Genomic DNA, 20,797 nt, shown 5'->3' on the forward strand with positions numbered 1-20,797 from the left:
AAGGATAATGTTAATATATACTTCAGGGATATTTGGGGGAAATGCCTATATTTTATGTATGATATTTGCCTGTTGATACTAATAATTCAGTTATATTATTCACTGACTTCTAAACAAGATGAGTTGTAACATGGCATGTCAATGCTTCAGATATCACCCTTCAACAGTAGGTAATAAAACCATGTATTGTAGCACATGGGCTGCACTGTTGTAAGTAATTATATAACTTTAAGGGAATCAAGTTGAAAACATAGGCAGAACACTCTCTGACATAAATCACAGAAAGATATTTTTGATCCACCCCCTAGAATAATAAAAATAAAAACAAAAATAAGCAAATGGGACCTAATTAACTTAAAAGCTTTTACAAAGCAAAGGAAGCCATAAAGAAGATGAAAGATAGCCCACGGAATGGGAGAAAATATTTGCAATGAAGTGACCCACAAGGGATTTATCTCCAAAACATACAAACAGCTCATGAAGCTCAATATCAAAAGAACAAACAACCCAATCAAAAAAATGGGTGAAAGATTTAAACAGATCTGCCAAAAAAACACATGAAAAGATGCTCAACATGATGAATTATCACTGTTATTCAATTCAATTGTGTCCAACTCTTTTCAAACCCATGGACTGTAGTGTGCCAGGCTTCTCTGTCCTTCACTATCTCCTGGAGTTTGCTCAAACTTATGTCCATTGAGTGGATGATACCATCCAACCATCTCATCCTCTGTAGCCCCCACTCCTCCTGCCCTCAACCTTTCTCAGCACTAATTATAGAGAAATGCAAAGCAAAACACCAATGAGCTATTACTTCACACCAATCAGAATAACCATCACTAAAAATTTTACAAACAGTAAGTGCTGGAGAGGGTGTGGAGAAAAGGAAACCCTTCTATACTGTTGCTGGGAAGGTAAATTGGTACTATGGATAGCAGTCTGGAGGTTCCTTAAAAAACTAAATATAGAACTACTATCTGCTCCTACAATCTCACTCCTTGCCATATGTCAGAGAATACCATAACTCAAAAAGGAAACTTTAAAAAAAAATCCTCATGAAACCATACCAGAGTAAAAAGCTAATGAACTCTGAAAAGTTGCTCTGATCTGCTTTTTTGCTTAGAATGACCACCTAGGAAAGAAATTTTTTGCTTAAAATGATCATCTAGGAAGGGAAATATTTAAAGAATAAAAGCATAGTAAAGTAAGTATGGAGGAGTGGAAGAAACTGACAAAAGGAGTTTTGACTTATTGAGGTATGCGGAAGTCACTGTGGCTTATGCATAAGTTAACCTGAATCTTATACTACAGAGAAGGTGTTAATTGTTCAGACATGTCCGACTCTTTGTGACCCCATGAACTGCAGCCTTCCAGGCTCCTCTGTCCATGGAATTATCCAAGCATGAATACTAGAATGAGTTGCCATTCCCTTGTCCAGGAGATCTTCTAGACCCAGGGATTGAACCCAGGTCTCCCACATTGCAGGTAGATTCTTTGCCATCTGACCCACCAGGGAAACTAACACCCTATTTGTGGCCTATCAAACATACACTGTACATCTGCTTTAATTATTAAAGAAAAGGACACATTGATCATAACTAAAGAATGTCCATGTTAAAAATAAAGATTAAATGCTCCCTTCTGGGGATGCCAATGCTGATCCTCCTTTGATGATAAGACTCTCTTCCTAGGTGCCACAGCCACACTGACCCTCTGCATACATGCTGATTTTTTTTCTTTTTTTGTGAATCCCTGAAAGAATGTTGGGCTTCCCTGGTGGCTCAGAGGGTATAGCGTCTGCCTGCAATGCCAGAGACCCGGGTTTGATCCCTGGGTCGAGAAGATCCCCTGGAGAAGGAAATGGCAACCCACTCTGGTACTCTTGCCTGGAAAAGCCCATGGACAGAGAAGCCTGGTAGGCTACAGTCCATGGGGTTGCAAGGAGTCGGACAGGACTGAGCGACTTCACTTTCACTTTGAAGGAATCCCTGACTTGCGCTTGTCCTTTGTTCTAACAAGATATGAAACAAGCTGAAAATCCTGCTTCTCCAGAGAAGTTATTGGAGAATCTGCCTTCCAGACTATAGTCCTCAGTTTGCCTCAAATAAAGCTCCTTTCTGCTCTTATTAGAGATTGTTTATTGGTTATTTTCATCAATGGAAATGCTTGGATTAAGAACAAATACAGCACAGTTGGACCTCTGCACCCATGGGTTTTGCATCTTTCAATTCAACTAATCATAAATTGAAAATATTTTTAAAAAGCTAGAAATTTCTGAAAAGCAAATCTTGAATTTGCCACACCCAGGCGACTATCTACATAGTACTTACATTGTATTGACAATAACTTACATAGCATTTACATTGTATTAGGTATAAATAATCTAGAGATGACTTATATGTACATCTGTTATATGTAAATAATACACCAAGGTTATTTTTTGTACATAAGCCATACATTTATATGGAGAAGGCAATGGCAACCCACTCCGGTACTCTTGCCTGGAAAATCCCATGGACGGAGAAGCTTGGTAGGCTGCATTCCATGGGGTCGCTAAGAGTCAGGCACAACTGAGCGACTTCACTTTCACTTTTCACTTTCATGCATTGGAGAAGGAAATGGCAACCCACTCCAGTATTCTTGCCTGGAGAATCCCAGGGACAGAGGAGCCTAGTGGGCTGCCGTCTATGGGGTCGCACAGAGTTGGACACGACTGAAGTGACTTAGCAGCTATACAAATAATGTAAAATATATGCAAATATTTTATATAAGGACCTGGACACATCTACACAGTTTGGCACCCACCAAGGGTCCTGGAAGCAATCTCCTGTAAATATCAGGGGACAGTTATATCTAATTCTGTCATTATAATGTTGCTTCTACTCTAGTGAAATAAGAACTTTGGTAAAACATAGCTTTTGCTCTTTGCATATAATTTTAGACCAAATCTTATTAAATAAACATAAAAGGAGCTTATTGTGTCTGTATGTGAAAAAAGGTATAGAAGGTTTTAAGACTAAGAGAAGATAAACCACAGCTTGTCATCACTATTGTTTTAATAATTCTAAAGGCTTTGATACAATTAAAAGGAAACAAATACTAATCATTTATTTTTGATTTTTTAGAAATACTATGTAACAGAACAACTCAAAGGAATGAACATTTCACAATTGAGACTTTAAAGCAAAGTCCTTTTAAACCACACCTGTGGGTCTAATTAGCTATCTCAGAGTCACCATGTTACAAAATAAATTGGACTTTGGGGCAGTAATCAAGCTGAAAACTAATTTTGAAAAAATTATGGAACAATTCTATTTCTTGTGCAGTTATACTAATCTCTACATCCAGTTCTGTGTTCTATCACTTAACAATATATTTTGACAATTTTATAGACAAAAAAAAGCAATACATATATCAGTGACAATAGTGTAAGTTTACATAAAACAACTGTTTAATGTCCAACACAATCTAACCTTGTCTCATTAACTTTATCTCATGGCATAATTCAGAAAATACTTAAGGCAATGTCTCCTAAAGTGCATTGGCATATATTTTCTAAGTATTATCATGGTGTTATTTCACGAAAAGTCATCTAAATCAAAGTATATCCACTCAACAAAATTATAGTACATTTATAAAATAGTATTGCAGTATATTTTGAGAATATCCCGTTTTTACTAGAGGTGTCTATTTACATATTTTCTCTATAGACCAAGAAAGTGACCATTGACGATTCTATCAAGGTGTAGAATTAGATAAGAGTAATGCTCATCTTTTCTGTGAATTTACAGAATAAATAAGGTGATTCTATTTTTCATTTCTTATTGGAGTATAATTGCTTTACAACTACAGGTCACCATAGAGCACTGAGTAGAGTTCCCTGTGCTAGACAGTAGGTTCTCACTAGTTATCTGTTTTGTATATGGCAGTGTATACAGGTCAATCCCAATCTCCCGATCCATCCCACTCCCCCTTTCCACCCAGATGTGTTCTCTACATCTGTGTCTCTAGGTTTGATAACAGGTTTTGCAAGTAGGTTCATCTGGATCATTTTTCTAGATTCCATATATATGTATCAAAAAATAAGGTGATTCTTACAAATGTAAGTCTGTTTAATTCCACAGCTTTCACTTAGATAAACTCCTCCTGATTTGTAAGATAGACAGTTTTGTCTTAATATAGGTGTAGGAAGAGAAAACCTAAAACAGAAGAAATGGCATAGTCTTCGTGAAATTCTATAACAAGTAAATACCAGAGAGGAGAAATATAAAACTTTCTTTTCATATAGAAACACTTAAAACGAATGTACATATAATATAATTGAATCAAATTGAATTTCTATCAGTAGCACAGATAACTAAGATTTTTACAAATTTAAAAGTTATTGATAGATTACAGAACCTTAAATATTTCATAAAAACTCAAGTAAGGATGTAAGCCTCTGAGAGGATGGAGAGCAGGCTGATTATCATTGCTTATAGAAGTAGAGAGACAACTTAAAAACAAAAGACTGAAAAGCCTATGAATAACAGGTATCATCACATTTTTCTGGTGAAGAAAATAAACATTTTTAGTGTCCACAGTGTTTAGGCAGATGGTGGGTAGAATATAAAAATGCAGGGAGATTTTAAAGCTATATTAATGACCTGGAAGTTGGGTCTTATCGAGCACTATGGTTAGTGAGGAAGTAAGATTTTAATCCATGGTTTGTGTTATGAGCTGAATTGTGTCCCATTAAAATGTATACATTGGGATCCTACCCTCCAACACCCTAGAATATGAGTGTAGATAAGGTCTTTCAAGAATTAATTCAGTTAAAAGAGGTCATTAGGGTGGGCCCTAATCCAATATTGCTGCTGTCCTTACAAGAGGAAATTTGCACATAAACAGGAATAGGGGGAAGACCACCTGTAGACCCACGGAGTAGACAGTCAAGGAGAGAGGCCTCAGAAGAAACCAAACTGCCAGCGCCTTGGCCTTGGACTTTTATCCTCTGCATTCAAGAAAATAAATTTCTGCTGTTCAAGCTACTCCATCTGCAGTGCTTTGTTATGAGAGCCCTAGCAAACTGAGATGATGTGTAAGAAAAATTCTCAGGAGAGGACTTATTAAGGAACTGAGTTATGTTATCTGCTTCTGGAGGCTATAATTCTGAACATGGGATTGGATTTAAGTTACTGTCTCTTTTCCCACTTCCCTAAATGTACTTGAAATTGTGTCTCGGGCTCTATTTATTTCTACTATTTTGGGCAAATACAGCAATTAAACCAAGGGCAAAGAAGATTGCATTATGTCAGACAGATACTTACATATCAGAAGGCAGAAATGAATCATTTTCCCACAGCCAGTGCCTGCCAGTTTCATTATAGTAGACTCCAATCCAAAAGAAAGATTTTAAGGAGAAGAAATGCTAGTGATAAACAAATACATGCAAATACAAGGTTCTCATTATTATCTTTTCATCAACTGCATGAGAGTCCTTTTAAAAAAATTCAACACTGTGTTTATCTTTATTCAATTCTTCCCATCCACAAACTCATTATCACATGCTATATTCCAAAACCATTTTGAGATTCAGCTAATGATACAGCAAGAAACAACACAAATTCCCAATTCTCACGGGAGACACGGAAAATAAATAAATATGAGTAAAAAGATGGTGTGGGTTTGGTGAATAAGGGAGTAAGGTTTTTAAAGGAATGGCAGCGAGGTCTATAAGCAAGAACTTTATAGATGTCTTTAAGATTACTTTTACCCCTAACTCCTGTCTAACTCCTGTCTCTTTAGGTGCAGAATGGAGAGAACATCCTCTATCCGAAGAATTCTTACAGTGGATGCTTTAACTCGATGCTGATGTCCATTGGCAGAGTGAGGGAAAGCTCTTCCATCTCCTCGTATCCTGTTCTAGATTGTGAGGCACTGCTCACACAATGCCATTAACTTTTGGACCACAAAGGCTATACTATCTGGTTGTTGGGCTATATACCAGGTTCTTTTTTCTCTGATTGGGATAGTTCTTGTAATAACTGTCTCCTTCAAAATTCATTCAATATGCATATTTTCTAACTGTCTTTTTTTGAGGGGTGTAGAATTCACCTGGGCTAGGAAGCTCCCCTGGAGAAGGGCATGGCAACCCATTCCAGTATTCTTGCCTGGAGAATCCCATGGACAGAGAAGCCTGCTGGGTTACAGTCCAAGGGGTCACAAAGAGTAGGACACGACTGAGCAACTGCCATGTTCGCATAATATAAAATATATGATTTGAACTATATTTAACTGTACAGTTCATGATGGCACTAAGTACATTCACATTGTTATGAAACTCTCAGCCTTCATCTGTCTCCAGACTTTTTCACCTTCCTAAACCAAAGCGATCAATGCAAAGAAATAGAGGAAAACAACAGAATGGGAAAGACCAGAGATCTCTTCAAGAAAATTAGAGATACCAAGGGAACAGTTCATGCAAGATGGGCTCAATAAAGGACAGAAATGGTATGGACCTAACGGAAATGCTATGGACCTAACAGAAACAGAAGATATTAAGAAGAGGTGGCAAGAATACACAGAAGAACTGTACAAAAAAGATCTTTACAACCAAGATAATCACGATGGTGTGAACATTTACCTAGAGCCAAACATCCTGGAATGTGAAGTCAAGTGGGCCTTAAAAAACATCACTACGAACAAAGCAAGTAGAGGTGATGGAATTCCAGTTGAGCTGTTTCAAATTCTGAAAGATGATGCTGTGAAAGTGCTGCACGCAAAATTTGGAAAACTCAGCAGAGGCCAAGGGACTGGAAAAGGTCAGTTTCATTCCAATCCCAAAGAAAGGCAATGCCAAAGAATGCTCAAACTACTGCACAATTGCACGGATCTCACACGCTAGTAAAGTAATGCTCAAAATTCTCCAAGCCAGGCTTCAGCAATACATGAAATGTGAACTTCCAGATGTTCAAGCTGGTTTTACAAAAGGCAGAGGAAACAGAGATCAAATTGCCAACATGTGCTGGATCATTGAAAAAGCAAGAGAGCTCTAGAAAAACATCTATTTCTGCTTTATTGACTATGCCAAAGCCTTTGACTGTGTGGATCACAATAAACTGTGGGAAATTCTGAAAGAGATGGGAATACCAGACCACCTGACCTGCCTCTTGAGAAACCTGTATGCAGGTCAGGAAGCAACAGTTGGAACTGGACATGGAACAACAGACGGGTTCCAAATAGGGAAAGGAGTACGTCAAGGATATATATTGTCACCCAGCTTATTTAACTTCTATGTAGAGTACATCATGAGAAATGCTGGGCTGGAAGAAGCACAAGCTGCAATCAAGATTGCCAGAAGAAATCTTAATAACCTCAGATATGCAGATGACACCACCCTTATGGCAGAAAGTGAAGAGGAACTAAAAAGCCTCTTGATGAAATTGAAAGAGGAGAGTGAAAAAGTTGGCTTAAAGCTCAACATTCAGAAAACGAAGATCATGGCATCTGGTCCCATCACTTCATGGCAAATAGATGGGGAAACAGTGGAAACAGTGTCAGACTTTATTTTTGAGGGCTCCAAAATCACTTCAGATGGTAATTGCAGCCATGAAGTTAAAAGACGCTTACTCCTTGGAAGGAAAGTTGTGACCAACCTAGACAGCATATTCAAAAGCAGAGACATTACTTTGTCAACAAAGATCCGTCTAGTCAAGGCTATGGTTTTTCCAGTGGTCATGTATGGATATGAGAGTTGGACTGTGAAGAAAGCTGAGCACTGAAGAATTGATGCTTTTGAACTGTGGTATTGAAGAAGACTCTTGAGAGTCCCTTGGACTGCAAGGAGATGCAATCAGTCCATTCTAAAGGAGATCAGTCCTGGGTGTTCTTTGGAAGGACTGATGCTAAAGCTGAAACTCCAATACTTTGGCCACCTCAAGTGAAGAGTTGACTCATTGGAAAAGACTCTGATGCTGTGTTGATTGGGGGCAGGAGGAGAAGGGGACGACAGAGGATGAGATGGCTAGATGGCATCACCGACTCGATGGACATGAGTTTGAGTGAACTCCGGGAGATGGTGATGGACAGGGAGGCCTGGCGTGCTGCAATTCATGGGGTCGCAAAGAGTCGGACACGACTCAGGGATTTATCTGAACTGAACCGAAACCAAAACTCTGTCGCCACTACACACTAACTCCCCATCACGCCTCCCCGGCGATGTACTCCCCTGCCGCTAGCATCTACCAATGTACTTTCTGACTGTGAGTTTGACTATTCTAGGTGCCTTGTATAAGACGACTCTAACAGCATCTGTCTGTACATGAAGGTCTTTCTACTTATTATTTCAAAACATCTCTCCCCTTTACATAAGAGCCTGATCCAGCGGCACATTTTGCATATGAAAATGTAAACAAAAGATAAACTAGTCATACCCTTCAGCCATTTGTCTAGTTCTGAAACTCCAGTACTTTGGCCACCTGATGCAAAGAGTTGACTCATTGGAAAAGACTCTGATGCTGGGAGGGATTTGGGGCAGGAGGAGAAGGGGACAACAGAGGGTGAGATGTCTGGATGGCATCACGGACTCGATGGACGTGAGTCTGAGTGAACTCCGGGAGATGGTGATGGACAGGGAGGCCTGGCGTGCTGTGATTCATGGGGTCGCAAAGAGTCGGACACAACTGAAAGACTGAACTGAACTGAACTGAGGTCATGTAAATGTAAATAACTCTCAGCTTAAGCCACTCAATCGACTTGCCATGTTTCACATAGCATTATGATGCTCTGTTTTACAGCTTACCATCTCCTCCTTGTTTATCTTGATGAGACTGGAATTTAGAGATGAACAGGCACTTTGACTCTCTCTCCAAGTTAACTTTTCCTTGGAAAAGTAGTAACATCTGCATCTGAACCAAACCCAATTCTCTGGACAAGAATGACACTGAGGTCCAAGACACAGGCTCTCTATGACTGCATTGGGGAAAAAAAATCACAAAGCCTGACTTTATTATGTTAAATACACCTTGTAAACAGAAGTACACCTTTGTCATGAGAGTAACATTTCATAAACACAAAAATTACTCATAACAAAATTATGAATTAGAATGAAAACTTTTCTTTTTCTCTCACTTCTGAGACATGTTGGACCCTTCATATTTTATATGACACGGGTGACCTAGAATTTATTCATGTTCTTATCTCCTTACTTTGATATTACAGCATTTCAGGGTTAGAATGTCTTCGCATTACATCTCCATTAGATTAATGTGTGTTACTATTTTGCCCCTGTAATATAAACTCTACTTCCCCAAAATTTGTTCTCATTACAGGTATTTCTATTCCCCTACAAACATATGAAGTCTTACAACAATTTTTTAAAACACCCCAGAAAACCCCCAGAAAACCTTACCCCTGTCTTCCTATATTTCAGTTAGTTATACACAAGCATCAGTTTCACAAGACTGTAAGTTATTTGATGGCTGGAATTATGTCTTATATTTTCTATTACACATTCTAGAGTAACTTGCCCAGAGAAATCTCCGTGTGTGTGGATAGATAGTGATAGTGTTAGTCGCTTAGTCATGTCCGACTGTTTGTGACCCCATGAGCTGTATAGCCCGCCAGACTCCTCTGTCCGTGGAATTCTTCAAGGCAAGAATGCTGGAGTTGGTAGCCATTCATTTCTCTGGGGGATCTTCCCGACCCAGGGATAGAACCTGGGTCTCTGACCAGCACAATAATACTTTTAAATAAGTTTAAGAAATCAGTGTGTAAAACCTACCTTTCTGCTGGATTTTGAGAGGTGGTTTTTTGGAAGATGCTGCAAAAACAGTCAAATATCATGAGTAGATCTTATTTTAAATTGAAACATCAAAAATGAGACACTCAAAGACTATATTTCATAAAAATAAATCAGCAATTTTCAAGAAAATAAAAAAGGAAGAATTTGGGTAAGCTAAAATTATTCTCAGTCTGTTTTGGCTTATCATATTCTATGAAATTAAACAGTGCCCCTGAGGGGAAGACAATTTGGATGTTTCTGTATTTACTTACAGTTTGCAGTAACAACAGCTACCACAATGGCTATTAGGAGAAGGCACAAGACACCCAGCATGCTAGAAATGAGCCTCCATGGAAGAGGCAAGACATCCCCTGAGAGGATTGAAAACACAAGCAGAATCAAAATTAGGTGAAGCAAGATGACTGGATGAATAAACACAATGCTTAAAGAGTAGCTTACAGTTAAGAACACACCAAATACATGTCAATTCTTGATTCTCACAACAGGCCTGAAAAATATTTTCAAACAGATAATACTGCAATAGAAGTTTTAAAAAAATCTCATTTTTTCCATAGGCTTTTTTGTCTAAGATAACACAATCAATTCACAGCCAAACAGAGTCCCTAATTCACTAATGCTACCTCCAAAGCTTACCATCATTCTTCTCCCTGCTCCCCCCAACTCCCACCCCAACCCACCCGCCACAAAAAAGAAAAGAAAGATAAGTTGAGCAAGAAAACTGCAGAATGCCAATCGATTCATTTAGGCACTGAGCAGGTTTCCAACATGAAAAGTTAAAAGAGGCTACAATTTAGATTAGGAAGTCAACAAATACCGTTTGTTTATTCTTCTCTCACATATTAAGGTTGGTAGTGTTTCATGCAAGTATAGAACCAGTGATGGTGTTATGGAAAGAATAAAAAGCTAGGGGCTTCTCTGATGGTTCAGTGGTTAAGACTTTGCCTCCTAATACAGGGGCTGTGGGTTTGAGCCCTGGCTGGGGAGTTAAGATCCCAAATACCTCACGTCCAAAAAGCCAAAACATAAAACAGAAATAATAGTGTAAGAAATTCAATAAATACTTTAAAAATGGTCCACATCAGACAAAAAAAGAAATCTTTAAGAAAAAAAAAATAAACAGCTGCCAGCATCCTTGATGGACCTATACTTCACCAGTTGGAAGATCAGAAGCAATAAAATGCAGGCTTATTTTTGTCATTCAACTCGGGGACATTTAATATGCAAAAAAAAATTTTTTGAGTATCACCTTTATCTTTCATATCAACTTCCTTCCTCCCACTGAATTTCTTCCCCAATATTATTGTCACGCATCTCTTACAGTCTCTTCATTCGTTATCACCACCATGCCTTTATCACCCAACTTAGACCTAGTGATGGGTCACCTGAGTGACTGCATTGATGCCAACTGCTCATTTTCCATTTTATACACCTTGTGTACGGTTACAGATATCTGATGAAGGAAGTCAGACAGCTTGCTACTGATTCACATCAGGATCCCAAACTTCACCTGGATTCTCAGTGGCACTTGACAATGATTTACCCAATCTATTTTGTGCTCCAAATTTAAAAGAAATACATTTATGTTCTGCTTACGTAAATAGTTACATCAAAGATTTTGGCACAAAGTATACCACACTCTAGCCCAGAGATCAATCAGTTGAAAATATTTGTTTCTCACACTATACAACTTCTGGCTTCCAATCAAGGTATCTAACTCAATCCTCTCAAACAGCCACAGCTAGTCATTGTCCTTCATTTACCATTGTTGTCTCAAGGGAATTACTTTCCAATGTTTTTCTATTCAAATCATATTCTTCCTCTAAAGTCTAAATAAATTCCCACTTTAGCAGTGAGATTTCTAAACTATCCAAGGTATCTTTTAAATTATTTACAGTATTTAACATTTAGCCTTTAGCATTATCTGCACTAAATTAACATTTATATTTTTGCTTGTACATTTTCATTTTCTGACTAAATTTAGAAACTATTGTATTTTTGTATCCCCCAGTGCATAGCATCTCAGAATACAACTTTAGGCATTCTCTACATGTTTACTGAATACTCTGTTTTAATGTAGCTTACCTTTATCATTGACATCTTCTGCTATATTTTTGTGCTGTCTTTTACAAGGTTTCTGGTGTTTCAGATTCTTCTTGGTTAATGGCAATTCATTTGGATCCAATTTATCCTTAATATTTTTTGGTGTGTGCCTCTGCTGAAAATCCTGGTTTAGAGTAGTAATACTATAAATTATGGGTTCTTCATCCATCTTTATATAGGAAAAAAACTGTAAGGGATAAAGTGCTCAAATATCAGTATATCCTTCTATAATTTGGGAAGGCATATTATAATATAGAAAAATGAAAACAATAATATAAAATCTGAGTTGTGGGGAATTCCCCAACAGTCCAGTGGTTAGTACTCTTTACTTGTACTGCTGAGGTCATAGGTTCAATCCCTAGTCAGGGAACTAAGATCCTGCAAGCCACATGACATGGCCAAAATAAAATGAAATAAAATCTGAGTTGATAAATAGATACATTTATTACACTTCCCGGAAGTATGTTCTCAACAGTTTGAAGCCCTGAGCACAGGAAAAAAATGTCACCAAGAACACAAAAGTAAAGGAAATAGAACCCTACAAAAGTTAAGCTCTCTTTATTCTTAACCAATTCTCATATAGAAAGTAATCATTGCTTTTAGTACAGAATTTAAAATTTAAAAATTCTAGGTCTGCAATGAAGTCACCCAAAAATCCCAAGCCTATTTCTAACATAGTTGCAGTCTGCCTCATGAAATTGAATAGTAAAAGACAGAGCTGGTATTCTGCTATTATTAGAAATTGAAATATATTTATTAGCTGTGATTCTCGGAGGCATTGCACAATTTACGATTACAACACAAAGTTAACCATTTCACTTTTCTTAAGTGACTCTATGATTAACAACAGGACTTATGAACAATATCTTTTGTATTATTTTGTAACTGAAATAAGACACCCCATAAGTGGACTTAATAGCTTGTTTCTATGTTTTATATAAATTCTCTTTATTGTTAAAAAATAAACAAAATAGGTTAAGTATCCAAATAGCTAAACTTGAAAAGTGTGAAGAATTTTGTTGTAAACACGGGCTATCAGATTCATCACTGGCAAAACACTAAACAGGATGAAGTCCCTTATTTGTCAGGGTTCTAAATCCCTTCAGTTTAAACTTCTCCGAGAAACCTTATTTAAAAAAGATTACTGGACATACATCAAAGACTTGAACATAGTCAAATAAAGCAAAATGCAATATATTGAAGCAGAAAAAATATTATACTTGATGTTTAAATTTATTTAAAATGTTTAAAACTAGAAACTGCACAAAGAAGAACTGTCTAGTGGTCACATCTTTCAGAAATTAGAGGGGGATGGATTACAAAAGAGCCAGAAGCAGTAAAACATACCTGAAATGAGGAGGGAATTCCTTGTGCTACGAATTAATTTGTGTAAGTCTGAGGAAGCAGGACCTGGTAAGAATCAGAAACTGGGCCTCAGTAGAAAAATTACTTGTTATGCAAGGTTTCAGAGTTAACCAACAGGAAGCCTTATTCTTTTTTTTTTTTTTTTTTTCTGCATTTGTCCTTAGCAGCCACAATATTGCTGATATAATCTTATCTCTTGTAACTTAGGCCAAAGTTACAAGAAAATATTACATGCATTTTATTCTCAGCCATACTAAATAATAATGTTTGTGAACTGAAAAGAAAACTTCACTCCTCTATATTATCTACTACTCTGCATTATAATTGATGTTTGTGTATCAGTCATTCCATTGGACTAAAGTCCTGAGAGAGACCATATATTTTGATAATTTTACCTGTAGGTAATTTTATGTTTATGAGGACATAGTAGACATAAAATTCATCTATAGTGGATAAAGAAATTCCTTGCAATTTCTTCATTCAGTCTACTTAGACGACTTTGCACTGACATCTTTCCCGTCAGAGATTTCTCTTCACACATTCACACACAGAGAGAAATTTAAAAAGGTAGGAACAATATGCAAGTTAGGGGGAAAAATTACCTTCAGACCACGACCTAGGGACTAAACCACCACCACCACCGTGCCCCTTAATGGACAGAACACAGGGAAAGAAAAACACTAGGAAATAAGGCACGTCATGGAAGCATGCCAAAATTCCTTAAACTACTCTGCTTATGACAAAATCGACAATAGACCCCCAAATTTATGTTTTGGTTCAATGAAGATGGGTAGATAGTATGCAGTCAAGTGCTATATACAGCCATTAATGATTAAATAATCAATGTGCATGTAATACGTGCATGCCTGTTTACAAAGCTAAATTTAACCAGAGAGCTACAAAATGACTAGGGTAAATTACGTAAAAAAATACTTTCTGTATGCTTACCTCTCTAAAGTGAGACAAGCCTTTTTCAGGCTATTAGTTCTTTTTTTAAAATTTTATTTACTTATTTATTTTTGGCTGCAGTGGATCTTTGTTGCTGCACACAGGCTTTCTCAAGCTGTGGTGGGCGGGGGCTACTCTTGTTGTGGTGCTCAGGCCTCTTATTGCAGTGGCTTCTCGTTGCTGAGCACAGGCTCTCAGGTAACCGGGCTTCACTAGCTGTGGCTCGTGGGCTCTAGGGCGCAGGCTTAGTAGTTGGGGCCCATGGGCTTAGTTGCTCTCATGCATGTGGGATCATCCCAGACCATGTCCCCTGAATTGTCAGACGGATTCTTAACCAATGGACCATCAGGGAAGCCCTGTTACCAGTCTTTTTCCCCATGCTCGGTCATTGGCCCAGGATTCAATATCTAATCTGCAGATACTGAAGAAATATCTTTAGTTCTTTGGGGTCTTTCTTATTAAATGATTAATAAATCAGTTGAGTAACTAGCCACAACAAAAAGCAGCATAAGGCAACAGGAAAGACTTTGGTGAGCTTCTAGAACAACTTAGTAATAATTAATGATGCGAAAGCTGAAACTCCAGTACTTTGGCCACCTCATGCAAAGAGTTGACTCACTGGAAAAGACTCTGATGCTGGGAGGGATTGTGGGCAGGAGGAGAAGGAGATGACAGAGGATGAGATGGCTGGACGGCATCACTGACTCAATGGATGTAAGTCTGAGTGAACTCCGGGAGGTGGTGATGGACAGGGAGGCCTGGCGTGCTGCAATTCATGGGGTCGCAAAGAGTCGGACATGACTGAGCGACTGAACTGAACTGAACTGAAGTGACTGCCCAAGAAAAGTGGGGCGCAGGGGTGCAGTGGAAAGGAAATCCAAGAAGGAGCGCATATGTATGTGCATATAGCCAAAGAATTGATCCTTTTGAACTGTGGTGTTGGAGAAGACACTTGAGAGTCCCTTGGACTGCAAGGAGATCCAACCAGTCAATCCTAAAGGAAATCAGTCTTAAATATTCATTGGAAGGACTGGATGCTGAAGCTGAAACTCCAATACTTTGGCCACCTGATGTGAAGAACTGACTCATTGGAAAAGACCCTGATGCTGGGAAAGATTGAAGGCAGGAGGAGAAGGGGACCACAGAGGATGAGCTGGTTGGATGGCATCACTGACTCGATGGACATGAGTTTGAGAAAGCTCTGGGAGTTGGTGATGGACAGGGAAGCCTGGAGTGCTGCAGTCCATGGGCTTGCAAATAGTCAGACACAACTGAGCAAGTGAACTGAAATGAACTGATAGCTGATTCACTTTATTGTACAGCAGAAACTAACACAACATTGTGAAGCAATTATCCTCTAACAAAAAAAATTAAAATAATTGCAATTTTTTAAAAAAGCTTTGAAAGTCTGACTGAGTAGATGGATGAACTGGAAAAATCACAGGTCAGAGACCGCAAACATCACCTCCAACTCACATTGTTATCCTTCTTCAGATCAGAGTCACACAGTCCTAATGAAAGGAAGGTCACCAGCAACCATAGGTTAAAGTTGAAACATCATGCTAATTTAGACCCTAAATGGGCTGTCTTTGTCTCATTTCACCAAATTTCAATTCATCACTTTGTTAAACTAATATTGTATGTTCAATTATTTAGGTTACATGGTTCTGGTTCTGTGATATTTGTTCCACACATAAATTTTTAGGTTAGTGATGCACTTTTTTGTTATATATGTTAATAGGTGTATATATCACATTACTTCCTTACTGATATGGAAATAGGATCATGTACTTGTTTCAAGTTCTGAACTTCTGAAAAGTTCAAGAGTTTGAACTTTTACTACTTGCTTCTCTTTATTTACATATAGAAACTTTAAAGGAGAGAGGGTTCCCTCTAAAGAGATACTGTTATTCATTTAACAGTTATTGAGTGCCTAATGGTATACTACCTGATAAAGAGTAGACATTCAGTGGGCTTCCCTGGTGGCTCAATTTGCCTGCAATGCGGGAGACCTAGGTTCCATCCTTGGGTTGGGAAGATCCCCTGGAGGAGGGCATGGCAACCCACTCCAGTACTCTTGCCTGGATAATTCTATGGACAGGGGAGCCTGGCAGGTTACAGTCCATGGGATCACCAAGAGTCAGACATGACTTAGAGACTTACACAGACACACACACACACATTAAATATTTAAGTGACAAAATTATGGAATAATTAAAAAACAGACATGGTCTCTGTTGGTCTCATGATCTCCATGGTCTCTGGACTCATGGAGATTATACTCTTCCTAATAAGAGAAATTTTAAAATCTAAGTAAAAAGGCAAATTAAAAAAATGCAAGTTCCAGACTTCCGTGGTGGTGCAGCAGATAAAAATCTGCCTGCCAGTGCAGGGGACATGGGTTCAATCCCTGGTCCAGGAAGATCCCACACGCCACAGCACAACCAAATGGCTGCATCACAACTGCTCAGCCTAGGCTCCCAGAGTCCATGCTCTGCAACAAGAGAAGCCCAAGAACCACAACAACGAGTAGGTGCAGATCGCTGCAATTAGGGGAAGACCACACAAAGCTATGAAGCCAAAAATAAAATAACAAATACAAGTTCCAATTTGTGTTACAAATGAAACAAAAAAGGGTTTGAGATTCAGAGCAATAGTGAAGGGGGCCTATAATCTCTAATGTGGCGATCAGAGATTATAAAATTTAAGTGAAAACTAAGTATAAGAATGAGCTGGACATACAGAGTGAAGGAAGGAGCAATTCAACAGAACGTGCAAGCATGCACACAGCCCTCAAAGAGGAAACTGCTTAGTGTAGTTCCCAAAAGAGATAAAGGACCCGTGCGGTTCAAGATTAATTAGTGAGAGGGCAATTGACAAGCAGTGGTTAAGCCTGCAGAGATAAGCTGAGGACTACTGTATATGTGTGTGTGTGTGTGTATATATATATATATATAATCTCTTTAGATCTGAACATTTTAAACAAACTCAGGAGTGTATTTTCCTAGTTGCAGAGGTTCTTTTTATTTTTCTGTTTGCCTGTTCTCTTTTTTAAGGAAGTACCAAAATGTAGCTCTAGTCTTTTATTCTCGAAAGCTTGCATGCATGCATGCTAAGTCACCTCAGTCGTGTCCAAGTCTTTGCGACCCCATGGACTGTAGCCCACCAGGCTCCTCTGTCCATGTGATTCTCCAGGCAAGAATATTGGAGTGGGTTGCCCCGCGCTCCTCCAGGGGAGCTTCCTAACACAGGGATCAAACCCGAGTCTCTCATGCTTCCAGCATTGGCAGGAGGGTTCTTTACCACTAGTGCCACCTGGCAAGCCCCCAGTGAAAGGTCAGTCTCCTAAACATTAGGAGTAGAGCACATTTGGAAGAAGATGCTCAAAAGGGTTCATTTCCTGCCTCATCTTCCTCTATCACCTACCACAGGAGGAAGTTCTTCATTAATTGGTAACACTGAGGCAATGAGACGGAAGTCAGTTTTGAGAGACATTTAAAGAATTTATCACTGATACCTACCTTTTGGATTGTAATGATGGTCTGTTAACAAAACTTCACCTTTTCCAGAGGCAAATACTCTCAGAGGTGGAAAAACAGAGACAAAGCACTCAGCATTTTGCTTCCCTGCGCGCCCCCGCCTCCTGCCACCCCGCCCCCCCACCAAACTTTACTTGGGCTTCGCTCTTTTCTTCAACTTTTTAGGTAACTCAGACAAAACAAATGGGGGGATCAGGTCTCTAGCTGTATTACAAATGTTGCATTCTTTACAAAATGAAGATCTGTGGCCAACCTTCACCAAGTCTGTTGGCATTACTTTTTCCAAGACCATCTGCTCACTTCATATCTGTGTCACATGTGGCAATTCTCACAGTATTCAAACTTGCACATTATTATTCTGTTTATCATAGTGACCTCTGATTAGTGATCTTTGATGCTACTATTGCAAAGATTACAGCTCACTGCAGGCTCAGGTGATGGTTAGCATTTTTACTAACATAATATTTTTAATTAAAGTATACACATTTAAACAAAATGTCATTCTACTCAATAGGCTACAGTATAATACAAGCATAGCTTTTATATGCCCTCAGAAACCAAAAGAAACTTGTGACTCACTTTATTGCTGTCGTCTAGAACCAAACCCACAATAAGCCACAATAAAATTACAGGTATGCCTGTAATTCCATTCCTAGATTTCCATCACTGTTAACTCTTTGAACAGAGACATTTCCATGTATCTGAAATAAGAGTGTTGGTGTTTTTCTTAGATTCTGGAAGGGGCACTAGAAGATCAGAATAACAGTATAAAATGTGTAAGCAACCTCCTACTTTGGAAGATATAAAAAGATAATCAATGATCAGGATCATCTCATATTTCTGTCTAGTCCTAAGATTCTGTACTCTTCATTTGTAGAAGTGTGATACATTCTTATTAATAACAAATGGGAAAAAGGTCATTGCTGCCAGGCAACTGAAGCTAATGAAATTGTCTGGCCCGCCGCCTTGTGGCCATTAAGTGAAATAACATTTTTTTTTTTTTCCCCAAAACCTAGTTGTGACTGCGTAGGAAAGAGTCAGGGCTTGGGGGGTGTCTTGCTCATCAAAGTCTTTCAATCAGATCAAAACAGCAACAGGGTCACTGTGGAAAGACAGGTGGCTTGTTTTCTTTTCTTCTTTTAATATAAATTTATTTTAATTGGAGGTTACTCTACAATATTGTATTGGTTTTGCCATACATCAACATGAATCCGACACAGGTATACACGTGTTCCCCATCCTGAAACCCCCTCCCACCTCCCTCCCCAAGAAGCCTTGTAACTCCTACTTATATGTAGCAGAAATCTAGTTAATGGTATTGTCTTAGATTCTGCAGCCCTGCAAGGATTAATGGAGAAGGAAATACAGATGTGGCAAGAATTATTCTAGGACTAGGAAAATGATGCTTGAACTGTGGTGTTGGAGAAGACTCTTGAGAGTCGCTTGGACTGCAAGGAGATCAAACCAGTCAATCTTAAAGGAAATCAGTCTTGAATATTCATCGGAAGGACTGATGCTGAAGCTTAAGCTCCAATACTTTGGCCACCTGATGAAAAGAACTGATTCATTGGAAAAGACCCTGATGCTGGGAAATATTGAAGGCATGAGGAGAAGGGGATAACAGAGGATTAGATGGTTGGATGGCATCACAGACTCAATGGATACAAGTTTGAGCAACCTCTGGGAGTTGGTGATGGACAGGGAAGCCTGGCGTGCTGCACTCCATGGGGTTGTAAAGAGTCGGACACAACTGAGCGACTAAACTGAGCTGAAGGAAAATGAAGTAAATTCAGAAGAAAAGCCATTTTCAGAACTGGTACCAATGAGTTTGTTAGACAAAAAGCATCCAGTTGAGTTGTTCAGAACCCTGGCTGCAGAGATTCCTTGAGAGGTTTGTAAAAACGTAAAGATGCCAGGATCCTGCTATGTCCCGATGCTAAAGTGGGGTCCTGGTTGGTGTCAGTGGTTTTTAAAAATGTACCACTGATGCCAGGCAGCTGGACCTGGAAATACGTACCTTAAACCCATTCAGTGGGATGGTCGGTAGTTGTTGTTGTTTTTTTTTTTCATTTTATTTACATCTATTTTTGGCTGCATCAGGTCCTCATCCATGTCCCTGGGTTTCTCATCCCTGTCCCTGGGTTTCTCCAGCTGTGGTGCACTGGCTTCTCATTGTGGTGGCTTCTCTTGTTACAGAACATGGACTCGGGCGTGAAGGCTTCAGTAGCTGCGGCTCCTGGGCTCTAGAGCACAGGCTCAGTAGTCGGGGCACAAGGCTCTGAGGCATGTGAAATCTTCCCCAACCTGGGATCAAACCCATGACCCCTGCATTGGCAAGTGGACTCTTAACCACTAGATCACCAGGGAAGTCTCAGATGGTTGGAAATTTTAATTGAATGTGGTTATAAAATACAGATTATTCTGTTCAAGAACAAACAAAACTCCCTACATTACAGCGAGTCATGTGCTGATAACACAGCAATATTATCCAAATCTTTAGAATGATTATATGAAAAGAAACCCCAAATCTTTCTAGAATGGGCCCAATAAAGTGCATATATCCCAAATGGTAGTCTGGTTTCCATTCCTTTTTAAGTCCAGATGCATTTTAGTGTGGCCATTCCTATGTTGTGAGTTTCTGTCACTGTTTGGCAAGTGTTAATACTCTACCTAGTAAGTCTCAAGATTCCATCTGTTTAGGTAAAGTCTTGCTTAAAATTCAGTTTATTTACCCCTCAGAAGTTCACATGACTAACTTTGAAGGGGTGAGTAGAAATCTCCTACAGTTAGCCACCAATCAAGGCAAGTCAGATGCTAGTGATTTATGTTCTTTTTCCATAGTAATACATTTAAATCCGATTTTAATTTTTTAAATCACTGTAATAAGTGCTTTACAATGTTGTTTCTGCAGTACATGAATCAAATGTAAGTATACATGTATCCACTCACTCTTGAGCCTCCTTCTCCCCACCCCACCTCCATCCCACCCCTCTAGGTCATCACAGAGCATCAGGCTGAGCTTCCTATGCTACACAGCAGTTTCCCACTAGCTATCTATTTT

The 20,797-nt window shown here is 38.9% G+C and overlaps 1 protein-coding gene across 1 annotated transcript; it reads right to left on the minus strand.

Moving 5' to 3' along the window:
* Positions 1–4,075: 4,075 nt before the first annotated feature.
* Positions 4,076–12,053, minus strand: LOC128049000 (killer cell lectin-like receptor subfamily E member 1). Its single transcript, XM_052641504.1, has 6 exons — positions 11,867–12,053; positions 10,036–10,134; positions 9,764–9,802; positions 8,783–8,952; positions 5,310–5,410; positions 4,076–4,199 (listed from the first exon to the last, which is right to left on the minus strand). The coding sequence occupies exons 1-6, from the start codon at positions 12,051–12,053 to the stop codon at positions 4,076–4,078; spliced, it is 720 nt and encodes a 239-aa protein (XP_052497464.1).
* Between the last annotated feature and the right edge of the window lie 8,744 nt (positions 12,054–20,797).

The sequence above is a fragment of the Budorcas taxicolor genome, chromosome 5 (assembly GCF_023091745.1).
Source record: "Budorcas taxicolor isolate Tak-1 chromosome 5, Takin1.1, whole genome shotgun sequence".
Taxonomy (NCBI): domain Eukaryota; kingdom Metazoa; phylum Chordata; class Mammalia; order Artiodactyla; family Bovidae; genus Budorcas; species Budorcas taxicolor.